Source organism: Rhinoraja longicauda, chromosome 23 (assembly GCF_053455715.1).
Source record: "Rhinoraja longicauda isolate Sanriku21f chromosome 23, sRhiLon1.1, whole genome shotgun sequence".
NCBI classification, from domain to species: Eukaryota; Metazoa; Chordata; class Chondrichthyes; order Rajiformes; family Arhynchobatidae; genus Rhinoraja; species Rhinoraja longicauda.
The window spans coordinates 29,666,979-29,683,695 of NC_135975.1; the positions used below are offsets into that span (position 1 = coordinate 29,666,979).

Consider the following 16,717-nt stretch of genomic DNA (forward strand, 5'->3'; position numbering starts at 1 on the left):
CGGAGAACCTAGGGTGATGGAGGAACTGAAGGAAATCCACATTAGGCAGGAAATGGTTTTGGGTAGACTGATGGGACTGAAGGCTGATAAATCCCCAGGGCCTGATGGTCTGCATCTAGGTGGCTCTAGAAATAGTGGAAGCATTGGAGATCATTTTTCAATGTTCTATAGATTCAGGATCAGTTCCTGTGGATTGGAGAATAGCAAATGTTATCCCACTTTTTAAGAAAGGAGGGAGAGAGAAAACGGGTAATTATAGACCAGTTAGTCTGACATCAGTGGTGGGGAAGATGCTGGAGTCAATTATAAAAGACGAAATTGCTGAGCATTTGGATAGCAGTAACGGGATCATTCCGAGTCAGCATGGATTTACGAAGGGGAAATCATGCTTGACAAATCTACTGGAATTTTTTGAGGATGTAACTAGGAAAATTGACAAGGGAGAGTCAGTGGATGTGGTGTACCTCGACTTTCAGAAAGCCTTCGACAAGGTCCCACATAGGAGATTAGTGGGCAAAATTAGGGCACATGGTATTGGGGGTAGGGTACTGACATGGATAGAAAATTGGTTGACAGACAGAAAGCAAAGAGTGGGGATAAATGGGTCCCTTTCGGAATGGCAGGCAGTGACCAGTGGGGTACCGCAAGGTTCGGTGCTGGGACCCCAGCTATTTACGATATACATTAATGACTTAGACGAAGGGATTAAAAGTACCATTAGCAAATTTGCAGATGATACTAAGTTGGGGGGTAGTGTGAATTGTGAGGAAGATGCAATAAGGCTGCAGGGTGACTTGGACAGGTTGTGTGAGTGGGCGGATACATGGCAGATGCAGTTTAATGTAGATAAGTGTGAGGTTATTCACTTTGGAAGTAAGAATAGAAAGGCAGATTATTATCTGAATGGTGTCAAGTTAGGAGGAGGGGGAGTTCAACGAGATCTGGGTGTCCTAGTGCATCAGTCAATGAAAGGAAGCATGCAGGTTCAGCAGGCAGTGAAGAAAGCCAATGGAATGTTGGCCTTCGTAACAAGAGGAGTTGAGTATAGGAGCAAAGAGGTCCTTCTACAGTTGTACCGGGCCCTGGTGAGACCGCACCTGGAGTACTGTGTGCAGTTTTGGTCTCCAAATTTGAGGAAGGATATTCTTGCTATGGAGGGCGTGCAGCGTAGGTTCACTAGGTTAATTCCCGGAATGGCGGGACTGTCGTATGTTGAAAGGCTGGAGCGATTGGGCTTGTATACACTGGAATTTAGAAGGATGAGGGGGGATCTTATTGAAACATATAAGATAATTAGGGGATTGGACACATTAGAGGCAGATAACATGTTCCCAATGTTGGGGGAGTCCAGAACAAGGGGCCACAGTTTGAGAATAAGGGGTAGGCCATTTAGAACGGAGATGAGGAAGAACTTTTTCAGTCAGAGGGTGGTGAAGGTGTGGAATTCTCTGCCTCAGAAGGCAGTGGAGGCCAGTTCGTTGGATGCTTTCAAGAGAGAGCTGGATAGAGCTCTTAAGGATAGCGGAGTGAGGGGGTATGGGGAGAAGGCAGGAACGGGGTACTGATTGAGAGTGATCAGCCATGATCGCATTGAATGGCGGTGCTGGTTCGAAGGGCTGAATGGCCTACTCCTGCACCTATTGTCTATTGTCTATTGTCTATTGTCTATTGAACGGCGGGTTTTGCTTACTAAAATGCTGGACGTTACGCTCCTTTGCGTACTACACTTCAGTATAGATGATTTCAACGGAGTGGTTCATCTTGTTCCTCTAGTATCTTTGGTTCGAAGCTAGTTAGTAAATTAATGTTTCATTACTTATTCTGTTGTTGTTATTGCTCCGGGCAAACTTGCACATTTATATGCCATCCCTTTTGCAAGGAAGGCTAGCATTACATTTATCACCTTGATTATTTGGCGTAGCTGAATGCTAATTTTCAGTGTTCCATGTACAAGAAAGCACAGATCCGTCTGCGCTGCAGTATTGTGTAATCCCTCACCATTTAAAACAATATTCTGTTTAATATATTGTCATGTGTACCAAGGTCCAGTGAAAAGCATTTTTTGTGCATGCTATCCAGTCAATGAGAAGACTATACATGAATATAATCAAGCCGTCCACAGTGTGTAGATACAGGATAAAGGGTATGCTACTGCTGAAATAAAGATTTAAAAGAGCGGAGCGATTGTGTTGGAATAGGAAAATAACTGCAGATGCTGGTACAAATCGAAGGCACCACAAAATGCTGGAGTAACTCAGCAGGTCAGGCAGCAGCGATTGTGTTGTATTTATAGCAGATCCCCTTCTGGGACAAGCATGCAAAGTGTCACCTGCCTTTAGCCCCATCTTGCCCCTGTCCTTCTATTCTGCCTGCCAAGCAGGTAATCTTATATTTTCCTAGATTCTTCTTCATCTGTCAAATCTTTGCTCGCTGAATATCCATAACCTTTTGCAGAAACATTGTGTCCTCCTTGCAGCTTGCACGCCAATAGCTAATGTAACTGAGCACCACCTCCCCAACGTTTGTATTTGTTTCTCCTAGTCATGAGCTAATACATTCTGTTAAGTTTCCTGGTGTGTTGCTGGACCTGGATACTGGCCATTACAACTCATATACTGTACAAGGACACCCAGATCCCTCAGCATCTTAGAGACCTGTAATCTCTCACCGTGTAAATAATGTGCTTTTTAAGTGTTTCCTGCTAAACAGTATTATGCTCTATTTACTGGATCTTTTATTGCACACTTAGCCAATCTGTATCCTTTTATAACTTATAACTTATTCCCTCATTACAACTGACTTTCCTACCTATCAGGTCATCAATAAATTTAGCAAAGATTTCTTGGGTATACACATCCTAGTCATTTATATAAACAGTGAACGACTGAGGCCCTAGCAGTGATCCCTGTGGCACACCACTCATTGTATTTTGCCAACTAGTAAAAGACCCAGTTATGCCACCTTTCTATTTCCAACCAGTCTTTGATCCAAAACACAAAGAGCTGGAGGAACTCCGCGGGTCAGGCAGTATCTATGGAGGGAATGAACAGAAGATGTTTTGTGTCGGGACCTTCTCCAGACTCTTCTCCAGTCTGAAGAAAGGTCCTGACCTGAAACGTCATCAATCCATTCCCACCATAGTTGCTGGTTAATCTGCTGAGTTCCTCCAGCACTTTGTGTTTTGCTCAAGATTCTAGCATCTCCAGTCCTATCCATATTAATGTTACATTATAGTATGAGCTTATGTTTTCCATAATAATACTTGATATGGCATCTTATCTAATAGCCTTTTGGAAATCTTAAGCGTTGAACATCCATAGTTTTGCCTTTATCCACATGTAACTTCTAATGCCGATAAACTGGTCCAACTTTGTCTTCACCATGAATTTTACTGAATAAGTTGATATTTTCTGGGTGACCTGCTATAATGTCTTCACTACTAGCTTCCAATAGTTTCCCTTTGACCGATATTAAATTAACTGGTCCATTAGTTTAATGTAGCTAATTGGCCCATTAGGTTTCTGCTCCCTTTTTGAATAAAGGAGTTAATTTTTTTGCTTTTTATTTAATGAAATCTTCTCCGAATCTTGGGCATCAACTATTGCATCAACTATTTCATGAGTCACTATTCAAAGACCCTTGAATAAAGTCTATCAGGGTAAGGGTGATTTTTGTGTCAGCCGCTCCAACAATTTGCTCAGTACCACTGCCCCCGTGATTATAATTTTCCAGAGTTCCTCCCTCCTTTTCCATTATTCTTATTTCTGGGTTGTTGCTTCTGCTTTACACAGAAGACTGGTGAAAGATACCTGTTTAATTCCCCTGTCATTTTCCGTACGTTCCATTATTAATTCCCCACACTTCTGTCTGTGCATGTTAATTACCTAAAGTGAAGTTCACAGCACAGCCATTATTTTTTTCTGGAACTAATGGTTTAAAAGTCTGGAATCCACTGATGTATATTGGTGAAATATTTTGATACTTCCACTGAAATTAAATAGTTCTGATTGATGGTCTTTATGATGCTGCATAAGTCTCATTGATCAACCATGGTGGAATTCACTATCTTCCATATAAACATAACCTAAATATGTATTTCTCTGCTAATGTAGTTCTTGTTGGAACTGTGAAGGTAAAAGATTCATTTTTAGAACATCATTTATTATCAATTTCAACTCTGAAAATTGCATTACCACTTCAGATGTGGAATTAATTTGATTTAAATTGTATATACTTCAATATGAACATCTAGCGGCTTAATAATATAGGTAGAGGTTTTACCATTTAATCTGGCATGTTATTTCCACCCTCATTAACATTTATATATATCTGTATGAGAAATTCTATTAACTTTGTTGAAAAGCGTGATTAAAAATAAAGAAAAACATATAAAGTTAAGGAACTATCTTTTTATTTTGGAAAAAAGAAGCCATCCTGACAGCTGGATGAAATAACGTTTACTTTTGTCATTTTGCATTTATTATATCCTGAATGCAGATTAAAATACAGTGTAGATCCAGTAAGGAAGCAAGAAAATAGGACATGGCTGAAGAAATGGCATGGGGACATGTCTATATATAGCTGTCCTGCTGCAGACTTTGCAGTCTGTATTTACGTGCCCCATTTTCTAGTTTCAGGACTGCTGTTACGATGGCAACACAGGAAAAGAAAGATCGACCAGTGAGTATGGTCAGTGAAGTTTCTAACTACACCTTGGCATCTGAAATGGCACTGCTTCCGAATAGTCCTGTTTGCCGAGTAAGTACTGATTCGTGTAAATGTCATTTAAACCCAATGCCCTTTGGTTACTCACTGGCATTTTCAACTTGATCTGCAACTTAACGACAATAATTGTTCAAGATCCAGCATTGCCTTTATTATCATTTGTTTCGCAGGAAATGTGTAATATTTTGCCTGATCTGTTTTGATTTTTATTTGCAATGGGTAGCAGTACTATCACTCGAGTAAGATATAAATCTTTTTGTTTGATGACCAAAAAGGTGCAATAACATGTATCATTGAAAAGTTGGACATTTTATTACATTGTCAGTATTGCAAATTCAATGAAGAAAGCATCACAAATGGATTGTGAAAAGTCACTTTGAAGTGAAGAATAACTGATAACATGTGTAGGAAGAAACTGCAGATGCCGGTTTACATTGAAGATAGACACAAAATGCTGGAGTAACTCAGTGGAAGTCAAGTCAAGTTTATTTGTCACATACACATACACGATGTGCAGTGAAATGAAAGTGGCAATGACTGCGGATTGTGCAAAAAAAATTACAATTACAGCATATAAATTTTAATTAATACAGAAAAGAAAATTTAGTCCCTGGAGTTATAATAGTTAACAGTCCTGATGGCCTGTGGGAAGAAACTCCGTCTCATCCTCTCCGTTTTCACAGCGTGACAGTGGAGGCGTTTGCCTGACCGTAGCAGATGGAACAGTCCGTTGCTGGGGTGGTAGGGGTACCTCATAATCTTGCTTGCTCTTGATCTGCACCTCCAGATGTATAGGTCCTGCAGGGGGGCGAGTGTAGTTCCCACTACTCTCTGTAGGGCCTTCCTGTCCTGGGCAGAGCTGTTCCCAAACCAAACTGTGATGTTGCCGGACAGGATGCTCTCTACAGCCACAGAGTAGAAGCATTGAAGGATCCTCAGAGATACTCTGAATTTCCTCAGCTGTCTGAGGTGGTAAAGACACTGCCTTGCCTTACCCACCAGTGCGGCGGGACTGGCAGCATCTCTGGATAGAAGAAATGGGTGACGTTTCAGGTCGAGACCCAAAACGTCACCCATTCCTATCCAGAGATGCTGCCTGTCCCGCTGAGTTACTCCAGCATTTTGTGTCTATCTTCAATAACTGATAACAATTCAGTTGATTTGTATCTGTAGTAAGAAATAATGTTTTATTATTTTATCTCGGTATCATATTGACATCATAGAAAGGCCCGATTCAACCTATCATGTTTGTGTCTCTCACGGGCCTAATCCTACTTTCCAAGCCCATTGACCCGAAGACTAAGGCTCTTCAAAAGCAAATCACAAGTACTTTGTAAAGGTGATGAGGATATCAGCTTTTATTACCTTCTCAGAGTGTGATTTGCAGACTCCACTACCCTCTGGGTGGAAAAATATTTTGTTGACTCCCGTCCAATCTCTCATAGTTGCTTTAAATCTCTGCTACCTCTGCTGAAGAAAATGAGTTATTTCCTATTTACTTGATCGGGGTCTCTCATTGTGTTACGTAGCTCCATCTCTTCCAAGCGAACAAATTCAGTATATCCAATCTTACTGAAAATGTTCCAATCCTGGGAAAATTCTTATAAATGTCTGCACCTGCCTTGCACCCTTGTAACTGACTGGCTCATAAATATCAAAATCAGATCAGATTACATCCTTCAAACAAGTTTTCAAGAATGCAGGTTCTCTCCAGCTTACAAACGCCTGATTTATGTGCAGCCTGTACCTATGATTGAGTGTTTGGGAGACTGGAGTGATGGATTTGACGGCTGCCGCAGGACTGTAGGCATCTTCTGCTGTGTGGGAACTTGGTATGCGGCTCCATTTCCAACTCGCAAACTGTCCGGGTTACGATCAGATCTCAGGAATGGAACCCAGTCGTGATCTTTGGAGCACCTATATAGACGAATAAACAAAGAAAGAAAAATGACTAGCTGTGACCCATACCAATCAAAGGATGCAAAAGGCCAGTGGAATTTATGAGTCCACAGAATGTTTCAAATGTCTGGTTCATTTGAAGTCCACGGTCCATCTGTAGAGAGCTACATCGTGGGTTAAAGGAGTGTTTAAGCCATTCAGGCAAAGATCTCTGAATTATCAAACACAAAATGATGAGTAACTCAGGGCACCAGGCAGCACCTGTGGAGGGAATGAATCAGTCTGAAGAGGGGTCTCAAGCCAAATCGTTGCCTACCATTCCCTCCACAGACGCTGCCTGACCCGCTGAGTTACTCCAGCACTTTGTGTTTTGCTCAAGATTCCAGCATCTGTAGTTCTTTGTATCACACTCTGAATTATCAATTGAAAATTGAAAGTGAATGGTGGTAGCTGAAACAAGAAAAAATGCTTGCATGTCAAGCACTTTGGCTACCTGTTATGGGGAATAAGGTTAAGGTTTTAAATCCATTAATGTGATGATGCCACTCTTAATGAATACTGAAAAAATATGTGAAAACACACCAGGAATGCCCTAGATAGCACATGTGATCCAACAAAAGCACCTTTGGTGACATAAATCAATCCTGGTTTTTGCCTCTGCAATTCCCTGACCAAAAGTGTTAAGTCAATGATTCCCTGACCAAAAGTGCTAAGCCAGTGTGGGACCAATTTAACACGTGAGGACCAATACTGTGTTATCTTAAGGGTATCCTTGAATGAGTAATCGGTAAAAAAAAAAAATGCTTCCTTATCCTCTAAATGAATAAACACAGTTGGATGGGTGCATAGCTGATCCTGGAGGCATGAATTCTTAGACATAGAAGATTTAATATACAGGGTGTCTGTCCACAGCAGTGAATGTGTTTGGAGAGTGGTAACAACTTAGGGGCTCTGCTGAGTCCCTAGTCAGAACATCTGGAAGATCCACTATACAAATGGAAATGTTACTGCTTATTTCCCTAAAGTGTGAACTTTTCCATTTATTACAAATAAGAAACCAATTCTGGAAGTTATTGTAGGAAAGCATGAAGCATGAGGGTAGAATTAAAAGTGCAGGCAGCATCTCAGGAGAGAAGGAATGGGTGACGTTTCGGCTCGAGACCTTTCTTCAGTCCGATTTGTACCAGCATCTACAGTTATTTTCCTACACTACCTGTTGCTCCACTGCGATTTCTCCTCAAGGTATGTCTACTTTGAAGAAGTTATCCTCCTCTCTTCGACGAGCGTTTAGCAACATGCTCTCTCGCTGCTCCCCCTCTGTGATTTCTCCTGCCCTCCTACTCTACGACTACATTTTGAGTCTGAAGAAGGGTCTCGACCCGAAACGTCGCCCATTCCTTCTCTCCTGAGATGCTGCCTGACCTGCTGAGTTACTCCAGCATTTTGTGATACCTTCGATTTGTACCAGCATCTGCATTTATTTTCCTACACTTCCTATTTCTGAGATCTTTGAGTTCTAAATTTTCACTTCGACTGATCTGCCTATCATAGGACTGTAAAAATAAAATGTGATTTCTGTAAGCTAGATTTTGCATGACAAACTGTGGCAGGTTTAATAGGAAGGAACTAATGTTTTGAATCAGGACATGCAATGCGAGTCTGGCAAGTACTGTATTTTGTGTAGTATTGAGATCGAGGCCACAGAAGAAAGAACGCCATACCTTGCCCAATAGAATTATCGGACTGCAGTTTCAAAAGTGATATGTGGATCGCTGCTTTAAGATTATTGAATGCTTCTGTTTAGTTTATTTTAGAGATACAGCGTGGAAACAGGCCCTTTGCCCCACCGAGTCCGTGCCGACCAGTGATCACCGGTACACTCGTTCCACGCTATCCCACACTGCTGATAGAGACAAATTCCTGGTGTATAATTCACGGATCTGTAACTAGAAAAGATTAAAGAATTTACACAAAATCTGCAATTTTCTCTCAAGTTTTGACCCTGATCTCTCGTCTTGGTTTATTGAAACACCACGAGAACAGATTCTGCTAATAGTAGAGATGGCTGTTGAAGTATGTATGAACATAGAACAGCACAGCAAAGCACTGGAACAGGCCATTTGGCCCACAATGTCCATGCCAAACATTATGCTAAGTTAAACTAATCTTCTCTGCCTACATGTGATTCAAATCTCTCCATTCCCTTCATTCAAAGTTGCATTTCTCTTGAATTTGAGTTGGGATATTTATTGCGATGAGTTTTGTTCCAAAAAAAATATTCAAAGGCACGACTGCATTACAAACATTGGGAAAGAATTATTATTAAACGCTGCTCAATTTTGGCAATTTTGGTGATATGCAGTTGACATACAAATATTTCCTATAGGCACCTAAGTATTTCCTATAGTTCGCTCTTGATTACTTTCTAGCCAATCTATCCATATTTCAGAAGGTTGATGTTGTATACAGTTTATGAACAGCCGACATGCACAGCCTGTGTATATGAGCGAGCATTTGGGATGGATTTTCCAGCCGTTGTTGGGCTGCAGGGAATTCTGTTTGTGACTGCGCCAAAGTATTCTGGAGCAGAGCGGCACGGTGGCGCAGCGGTAGAGTTGCTGCCTTACAGCGAATGCAGCGACGCGACCCGGGTTCGATCCCGACTACGGGTGCTGTCTGTACGGAGTTTGTACGTTCTCCCCGTGACCTGCGTGGGTTTTCTCCGAGATCTTTGGTTTCCTCCCACACTCCAAAGACGTACAGGCTAGTAGGTTAATTGGCGTGGTAAATGTTTTTAAAAAATTGTCCCTAGTAAGTATGGGATAGTGTTAATGTGCGGGGATCGCTGGTTGGCGCAGACCCGGTGGGCCGAAAGGGCCTGTTTCCGCGCTGTATGACTAAACTAAGAACTCTTTGACAGGAATGAAATTTTGCTGTAACCTGAGGATGGCCTGTTTGCGGTAGAATGCAGTTGCCTGAGTGTAACTAGACACTCAAATGCTGAAAGCTTTTGTTCATTAATATTGCTCCTGGATTTGAAGGATTCTGTGGAAACAGTGTTGATGATCTCCAGTGACTTGATGTGCCTCCTGTAGCAATCCGTGTCTTAGAAGCATACAAAAGAATAGGAATTAGTGTTTTCTGATTGACAATAAACTTAGTGCCAGGTTGGAGGTATTGCCCTGCAAACAGGGTTCTTTCTGTTTGTCAAAGACTTTTCTGGAAGGTAATGGTGAATTTTATCACTGTCGTTTGCCTTCACTGAAAGGGGTCCTCCAAGATATGGGGTTGACCATGGTGACTGGACATTGATGGGAGTTTTGGTGTTATGCTGTGTGGGTAGGTTGACAGAATGCCTTTGTTTTACGAGTAGTTATTGTAAGACCTATTGTCTTGTCAGCTTTGCCTCCAAACACGCATCCAAAAAAAAACCATTACTCATCAGACATCAGTGCCCAGAGAATTGTGAGGTCAGATTACAACCGCTACCATTAACAACTGTTAGCTGCCCACAGCTGTTGGGTGTTGTCTAAAGTAAATGGTTCCATCTAACTTCTTTACAAAATTGCTTCATTCAATTTTCTGAATCACAGTTTAGTCGACTTTGTTGCAGTTACATTACACCATTGAAAGACTTAGGAAAACTGCAGAAGCTTCAATATAGGACCAGTGCCATTAAATTGTATCAGTCTTGCATTCTTTCCTCCCCCCAAAGTCGGTATGACTGCATTGGTAGGATGACAGTGATCGTTTTACTTTGCCTCACTTTTGTCAGTGGGAATGATTAGACAGTTCACACCAAACTTCAGTTGTCCTTTTATCATGCTTGTTTTCAATGCCCATTCTTGTGTGTGAAATCCCTTCATCACCTCACTCCTCCCTGTCTGTGTAAATCTCTTCACCGTACAACTCTCTGAGACATTTGAACAACTTCATTTCTGGTTTCCTAAACTTTGTTGAATGTAGTTGCTGCACTACTGATGGCCTAGTGTTTAGCTCTTGTATATCCACCCACCATCAAACCTTGCTTCCTCTCTGTATTTCCTTTGTCTTTTCGGGAGCTGCATAAAACCTACCTCTTAAGTTTAAATTCTGGTTACCTGCTCTCTGTGGCGACACCTCTAGATAGCTGATAGCTAAAACCACTTTGATGGCACTGCTCTGAATTGCCCAGAATATTTTACTACAGTAAAGGTACTTTTTAAATACAGGATCCTTTTAGATGTGAGAAAAGAGAAATGAATCCAGATAAAATAGACACAGAGTGCTGGAGTAACTCAGTGGGTCATGCAGCATCTCTGGAGAAAAAAGATGGGGGACATTTCGGGTCAGGACCCTTCTTCAGACTGAAAGTAGGGAGGTGGAGAGCTGGAGGTGAGAAAAGGCCAGGACCAATCAAGGTCAGCCACAAATGACCTCAGGCAAGGCATTGCCTGGTAGGTCCATTGTTGGCTAGGGTAAGTGTGATCTCAAGAGAAATAATGTGGAGAACTGTGGGACTGGTAAAACGACTAGGGGGGGGGTTACTTAAAATTAGAGAATTCAATGTTCATACTGCTGGGTTGTAAGCTAACCAAGCAATATATTAGGTGCTGCTCGTCCAATTTGTGTATGGCCTTACTCTTGCAATAGAGGGGGCTCAGGACAGAAAGGTCAGTGTGGTAATTGGAAGGGGAGTTGAATTGTTTGGCAAACGGGAGATCCTGTAGGCCGAGGCAGAATGAGTCTCAGCATTAAGCAAAATGGTCGCCAAGTCTACGTTTGTTCGTGCCGATGCACAGGAGCCCACTTCGGGGACAACAGATTCAGTAGATGAGGTTAGAGGAGGTACATGTGAACCTCTGTCTAACCAAATATAACTGTTGGGGGCCCTGGATAGAGTCGATGGAGGAGGTATCTATCTTGTCTAGAAGGCGTGAAAAGTTTGTTCTGTTTGGCAGACATTTTAAAAAAACAATGACAATGGCTTGAATTCATGGCAAAGAAGGTTAATCTAAAACACTGATAGTAAAATAAAAGAAATTGGAGTCTATTGCATTTCCATGTTATTGTTACCTTCAGAGGTCTGTCTGTAATGTAAGCGACTGAACTGACATCTTAGTGGAGGGGCCCCGAACCGAAACATCGTCTATTCATTTCCTCCACAGATGTTGCCTGACTGACTCAGTGCCTCCAGTACTGTGTTTCTTTAATTCACCTGAATATTTTTCTTTCGATAATATACACCACTCTACAAACAGTAAGGAACCATATAATGAGACTTCCACAAGTCACATTCTGCCTTCAACAACCGCCTTCAGAGCCAGCAATGGCCAAGAAAGCACACCTCTACTTCCATAGAAGGCGCCGGAAGTTTGGCATGTCCCCAACAACCCTCACTAACTTCTACAGAAACACTGTAGAACGTATTTTATCGGGATGCATCTAAGCATGATTTGGGAAAAGCTCCATCCAAAATTGCAAGAAGTTGCAGAGAGTTGTGGACATAGCCCAGACCATCACACAAACCAATCTCCTGTCCATTGACTCCATCTGCACTGGCCACCAGCACAATCAAGGACCAATCTCACCCTGGTCACCCCCCCCCCCATTTGTCAAGTTGTATAGAGGTTTGAAAACTCATACCTCCAGATTTGAGGACAGTTTCTTCCCAGCTGTTATCTAGCAACTGAACCGTTCTCTCACCAACTAGAGAGCAGGCCTGACCTCCCATCTACCTCATTGGAGACCTTCAAACTATCTGCAATCAGAGATTGACACAAAATGCTGGAGTAACTTAGTGGGACAAGCAGTATCTCTGGAGAGAAGGAATGGGTGACGATTTGGGTCAAGACCCTTCTTCAGATGGATATTAATGGACTTTTTCTTGCACTAAACGTTTTACCCTTCATCCTATGTCTGTACACTGTGGACGGCTTGATTGTAATGATGTAGTCTTTTTGATGACTGGATAGAACGCAACCAAAAGCTTTTCACTGTGCCTCGATACACGTGGCAAGAATAAACTAAACTATTACATTCTGATTCTTGCCGTTGGATCACTTTTGGATCCAATTAGCCTACAGGAAGCTTGTCTAAAGTCTTGTTGAAATCCATGTGGACCAAATCAATTGCAGTGACCTCATCATCTATCCTCGTTACTTCCTTAACATTCCACACATGATTATCCCTTATCTAATCCATGCTGACTACCCTTGATACATTTGGGTCTCTCTCTAATTGAATCCTTTCATTCAGAATGGATTTTTGTCATTTGTTCACAGTAGCAGTAAGGCTCACTGTTGTGTAATTAATTGGTTTACCCCCTCCCTTTTTGAACAATGGTACAATGCTATCTGTACCACATTTTCCTCATAATTAATTTCCTAACAATTCAACAAAACGCCTATTAACTTATAATCATTTTAGTTCACAGCGAATTTATAAATCAAACATTAATAAGACAATGTTATCCTAAAAATGAAAACGGAGATTTGAGAACAATACCAAATCACTAATCTACCTTTTAATTGAAGTTTCTCGTCAGATATTTGACTCTTGCATTGCATATCCGCAAATGATAATGGAAAATTGTAATAAACATGTTGCAGCTATCAATTTTCCTCTTTCAGTGATGTAGTTAAATTCAGTAACTGTAGTTCTGTCAACAATAATTTGATCTTTTAAATAATTCAATTATGTTTAATGCAATAATAGAATTGTATTGATGTTCCTTTTTTGTGTGTCAGTTCACTTGACAGGAAACTGAACTGTAAATTGAAAAGCAAAATGAAGTATTGGTGTTCAGCAAAGTCTGACACTGTTCGGATATTTTCGTGCAATGTCAAATATTGAACTTGGTTATCTTAATGACGTGCCTCTGACATTCCCACCATCACCGAAGTCAATTTGACTCACACCATGATGCAAAGAAGTGGCCGAGACCACTAAATACACTGAGGGCAATGCCCTAGGCAATATTCCGGCTGTGGTGCTGCAGAATCTTTTTCCAGAAATCAGCCACAGCTCTCATCAAGCTGTTCCAGTACTGTGACAATATTAGCCTCCACCCTTCATTGTGGAACATTGTTCAGGCATTACCTGTCTATGAAAAAGCAGGACAGTTCCAATCTGGCCCATTGCCACCTAATGAGTAATGTGATGGTAGGTGACATTGGCAGTCCCATCAAGCAGTACCTGTCCCTGCTCACTACCTCTTATTTTTTTATTTTACCCAGCATACTTCCCTCAAAGAAACATTGCAAGTTTGATTCAAACATGGAAGAAATAAATATCAGAGCCAAAATGAGAATAGATTTCCTTGATATGAAGGCAGCATCAGACAGAGTGAGGCAGCAAGGACCCCTGGTAAAAACTGAAGTCACGGGTAACCAGGGGAATGTTCACCACAGATAGACACAGATAGAGTCTGAAGAAGGGTTCTGACCCGAAACATCACCCATCTTTTTCTCCAGGGATGCTGCCTGACCCGTTGAGTTACTCCAGCACTTTGTGTCCATCTTCAGTATAAACCAGCATCTGCAGTTCCTTCCGACATGAATGCCCACCACAGCCTGGTGTTATAACTTGCACAAAGGAGACTCTTCTGCCTTGCTGAAGATCAATCATCTCAGTCATAAGGCATCATTACAGGAGGTCCTCAGGGCAGTGTCATTAATGCAGCCATCATCAGCTGCTGCATCAATAACCTTCGCTCCATCACAATATCGGAATTGGAGCAGTTTACTGGCAATTTCTGAATGAATCATTTCACTCATATCTCCTCAGAAAACTGAAGCAGGTTGTGTTGCAGGCAAAAAGAGCTCATCAGCAATCTTGCAGGAGCTGATAAGTTGACAGTAACATTTGGTGGCACACATGTGTCAGGGAGTGAGGGGGAGTCCAACTATCTTGCGTGGTGTTATTATCTTTCCTTGTCATCCCACTCGGCATCATCATTGACCAGCAATTAGATTTTTGCTACAGAGCAAGTCAGTGACAGGGACACCTACAGTATGTCATTCGCCACCGAAATGTTTCCACTTTCGACAAGGCACAAGTCAGGAGAATTATGAAATACTATCCATTTGGCTGGATGACACTGCAGCTCCCACAGCACACACTTAGCTGCATTCTACCTAGGCCAAAGTGTCCCGTTTGACTTGCATCTAAATCACATTCTAAATTACCAATGTGTAGTCAGGGCAAGAGAGTATTAGTCAAGCGTGTATAATTGTCACATATACCGACAATGGAACTTTGAAACTCTGACTTGCAGCAGCAGAACGAACCTGTACATGCAATACACACAGATAATAAATAATTAAAAAAATCATTAAATTAATGGCCACAATATTAGTGCCAAAAAATCCCAAGTCCTTAGTGTAACTAAAGACAGTCCATAAAAGTTCATATTTGAGGTTAGTGTTATGATGTGTTCAAGAGCCTGTTGGTTCTCGGGGAGGGGGGTCGCTATTCCTGAACCTGGTGGTCAGTTTTCAGACTCCTGTAGCTTCTTCCCAATGGTAAGAGTGAAAGGAGAGTGCAGCCAGGGTGGTGTGGGTCTTTGATGATGTTGGGTACCTGTTTGCAGCATGCCCCAGATACAGAAATACAGCTACTCCCATGTTCCCAGAACCTGGGACCTCTACTGTGAGGAATGTCAAAGGATGCACACTCATGACTTGGAAATGTTCCTTCTCCGTCACTGGGTTTGAATCCTGAGATTTTCCTGCCTAGAAACAGCATGGAGGTTCCTTCACTAGACAGACTGCAGCGAGCCAGGGAGTTGGCACGCAACCACCTTCTTCAGGCCAATTAGTGATGGACAATAAGTGTCAGTCCAGCTGATAATATGGTCATCCTGTAAATTAAAATTGAAACAAATATTTCCGCCAAAAATTATTAATACATTTTAAACTAAAGTTAGTTAAAAACACCTAAACGCACATAATAATTTAAAACATTAGATTAAAATGCTGATTTCACCTCATAAAGTACCATGCAATCCCTTCTGATGTTCACAGTGCATCTGAAACTGTGGCAGATTTCACTGATGCAGATTCTGAGAGGCAATTACCCCAGCATAATGCTTGGGCATATTATCAAGGCATGGTTCTGGAGCCCAGCAGAGCAGACTGCTATGTCAAGTCTTCCGTTTAGACCTGCCAGCAGCAGCCACTGAGATCCAGCCCTCTGGTTCCATGATTTGGAAAGAAATGCTCCACTTAAAGACATACAAAATGAGAGCTGGATCTCATTTTCAAATGTTTCAAATGTAAGCAATTTGACCAAAGATACCCTTTTGAGAAGTATTCTTGTCAGAAATGTGTGATGCTCTGTGAAATCTGTGCAGAGATGCATTTAATAATCTGGAATGAGGACATTCTCATTTCCAATATGAAGCTGTCTGAGCTGCAGATTGCCGCAATGCGTTCCAATTAATTGGGTATTCCAACAGTTCAACTGAAGTAAACAGAGAATATATGGCTACATTTAGGTTTTTTTCAACTATCAGCCACCAAAGTGTCTAAGTTTTATATTTCCAATTTTCTGTTGCATGTTTTATTTGACACACCCACTTAAATGTTTTTTTTGTTGTTAATTTCGTATATTTTGCAATATTTTTTCAGTCTGCAAGATCTTCAAAGAAAATTCACAACTTTGGGAAAAGGTCGAATTCTATTAAGAGAAATACAAATGCTCCAGTCATGAAGCATGGCTGGCTCTACAAGCAGGTACAGCTAAATATACAATGGACATTGGGGAGGGATCCATTGAAGCATTGTGTTAATTTAAATGCTATGTGATGTTTTGTAATTGTGATGGAACGTCAGCATTTTTCTTAAATGCTGAAGCAGCAGTCCAAAATATAACTAATGGAAGCAGTTTCTATCATTTCATTCTCAATGCTTTTGAGATTTAAACTTCAAATATATATTTGCAATTTGTGTTAATAAACCAATGAATAGTCATCAAACTAGAACATTAATGCAGTTTCTTTCTTCATAGATGCTGCCGACCTGCTACGTATTCTTAGCGTTTTCTATTTTTAGTTCAAATTTCCAGGTATTTGCTTGTAGAAAACAGTTATTTCCAGAAGTGGGATCTGAAA

At 41.3% G+C, this 16,717-nt stretch overlaps 1 protein-coding gene across 18 annotated transcripts in view; it reads left to right on the plus strand.

Moving 5' to 3' along the window:
- Positions 1-16,717, plus strand: part of plekha5 (pleckstrin homology domain containing, family A member 5) — a 243,235-nt gene that overhangs the window by 138,841 nt on the left and 87,677 nt on the right. For 15 of the 18 annotated variants that reach the window (XR_013548799.1, XM_078419948.1, XM_078419955.1 and 12 more), the window contains 2 exons: positions 4,632-4,758; positions 16,236-16,340. Coding sequence is in view for 16 of the 18 variants with exons in the window: in XM_078419948.1 (XP_078276074.1) it covers positions 4,632-4,758; positions 16,236-16,340 (232 nt within the window). In the remaining 2 variants the exon portion in view is untranslated. The remainder of the gene's footprint in view (positions 1-4,631; positions 4,759-16,235; positions 16,341-16,717) is intronic. The other 3 variants (XR_013548800.1, XM_078419964.1, XM_078419950.1) reach the window with 2 other exon arrangements.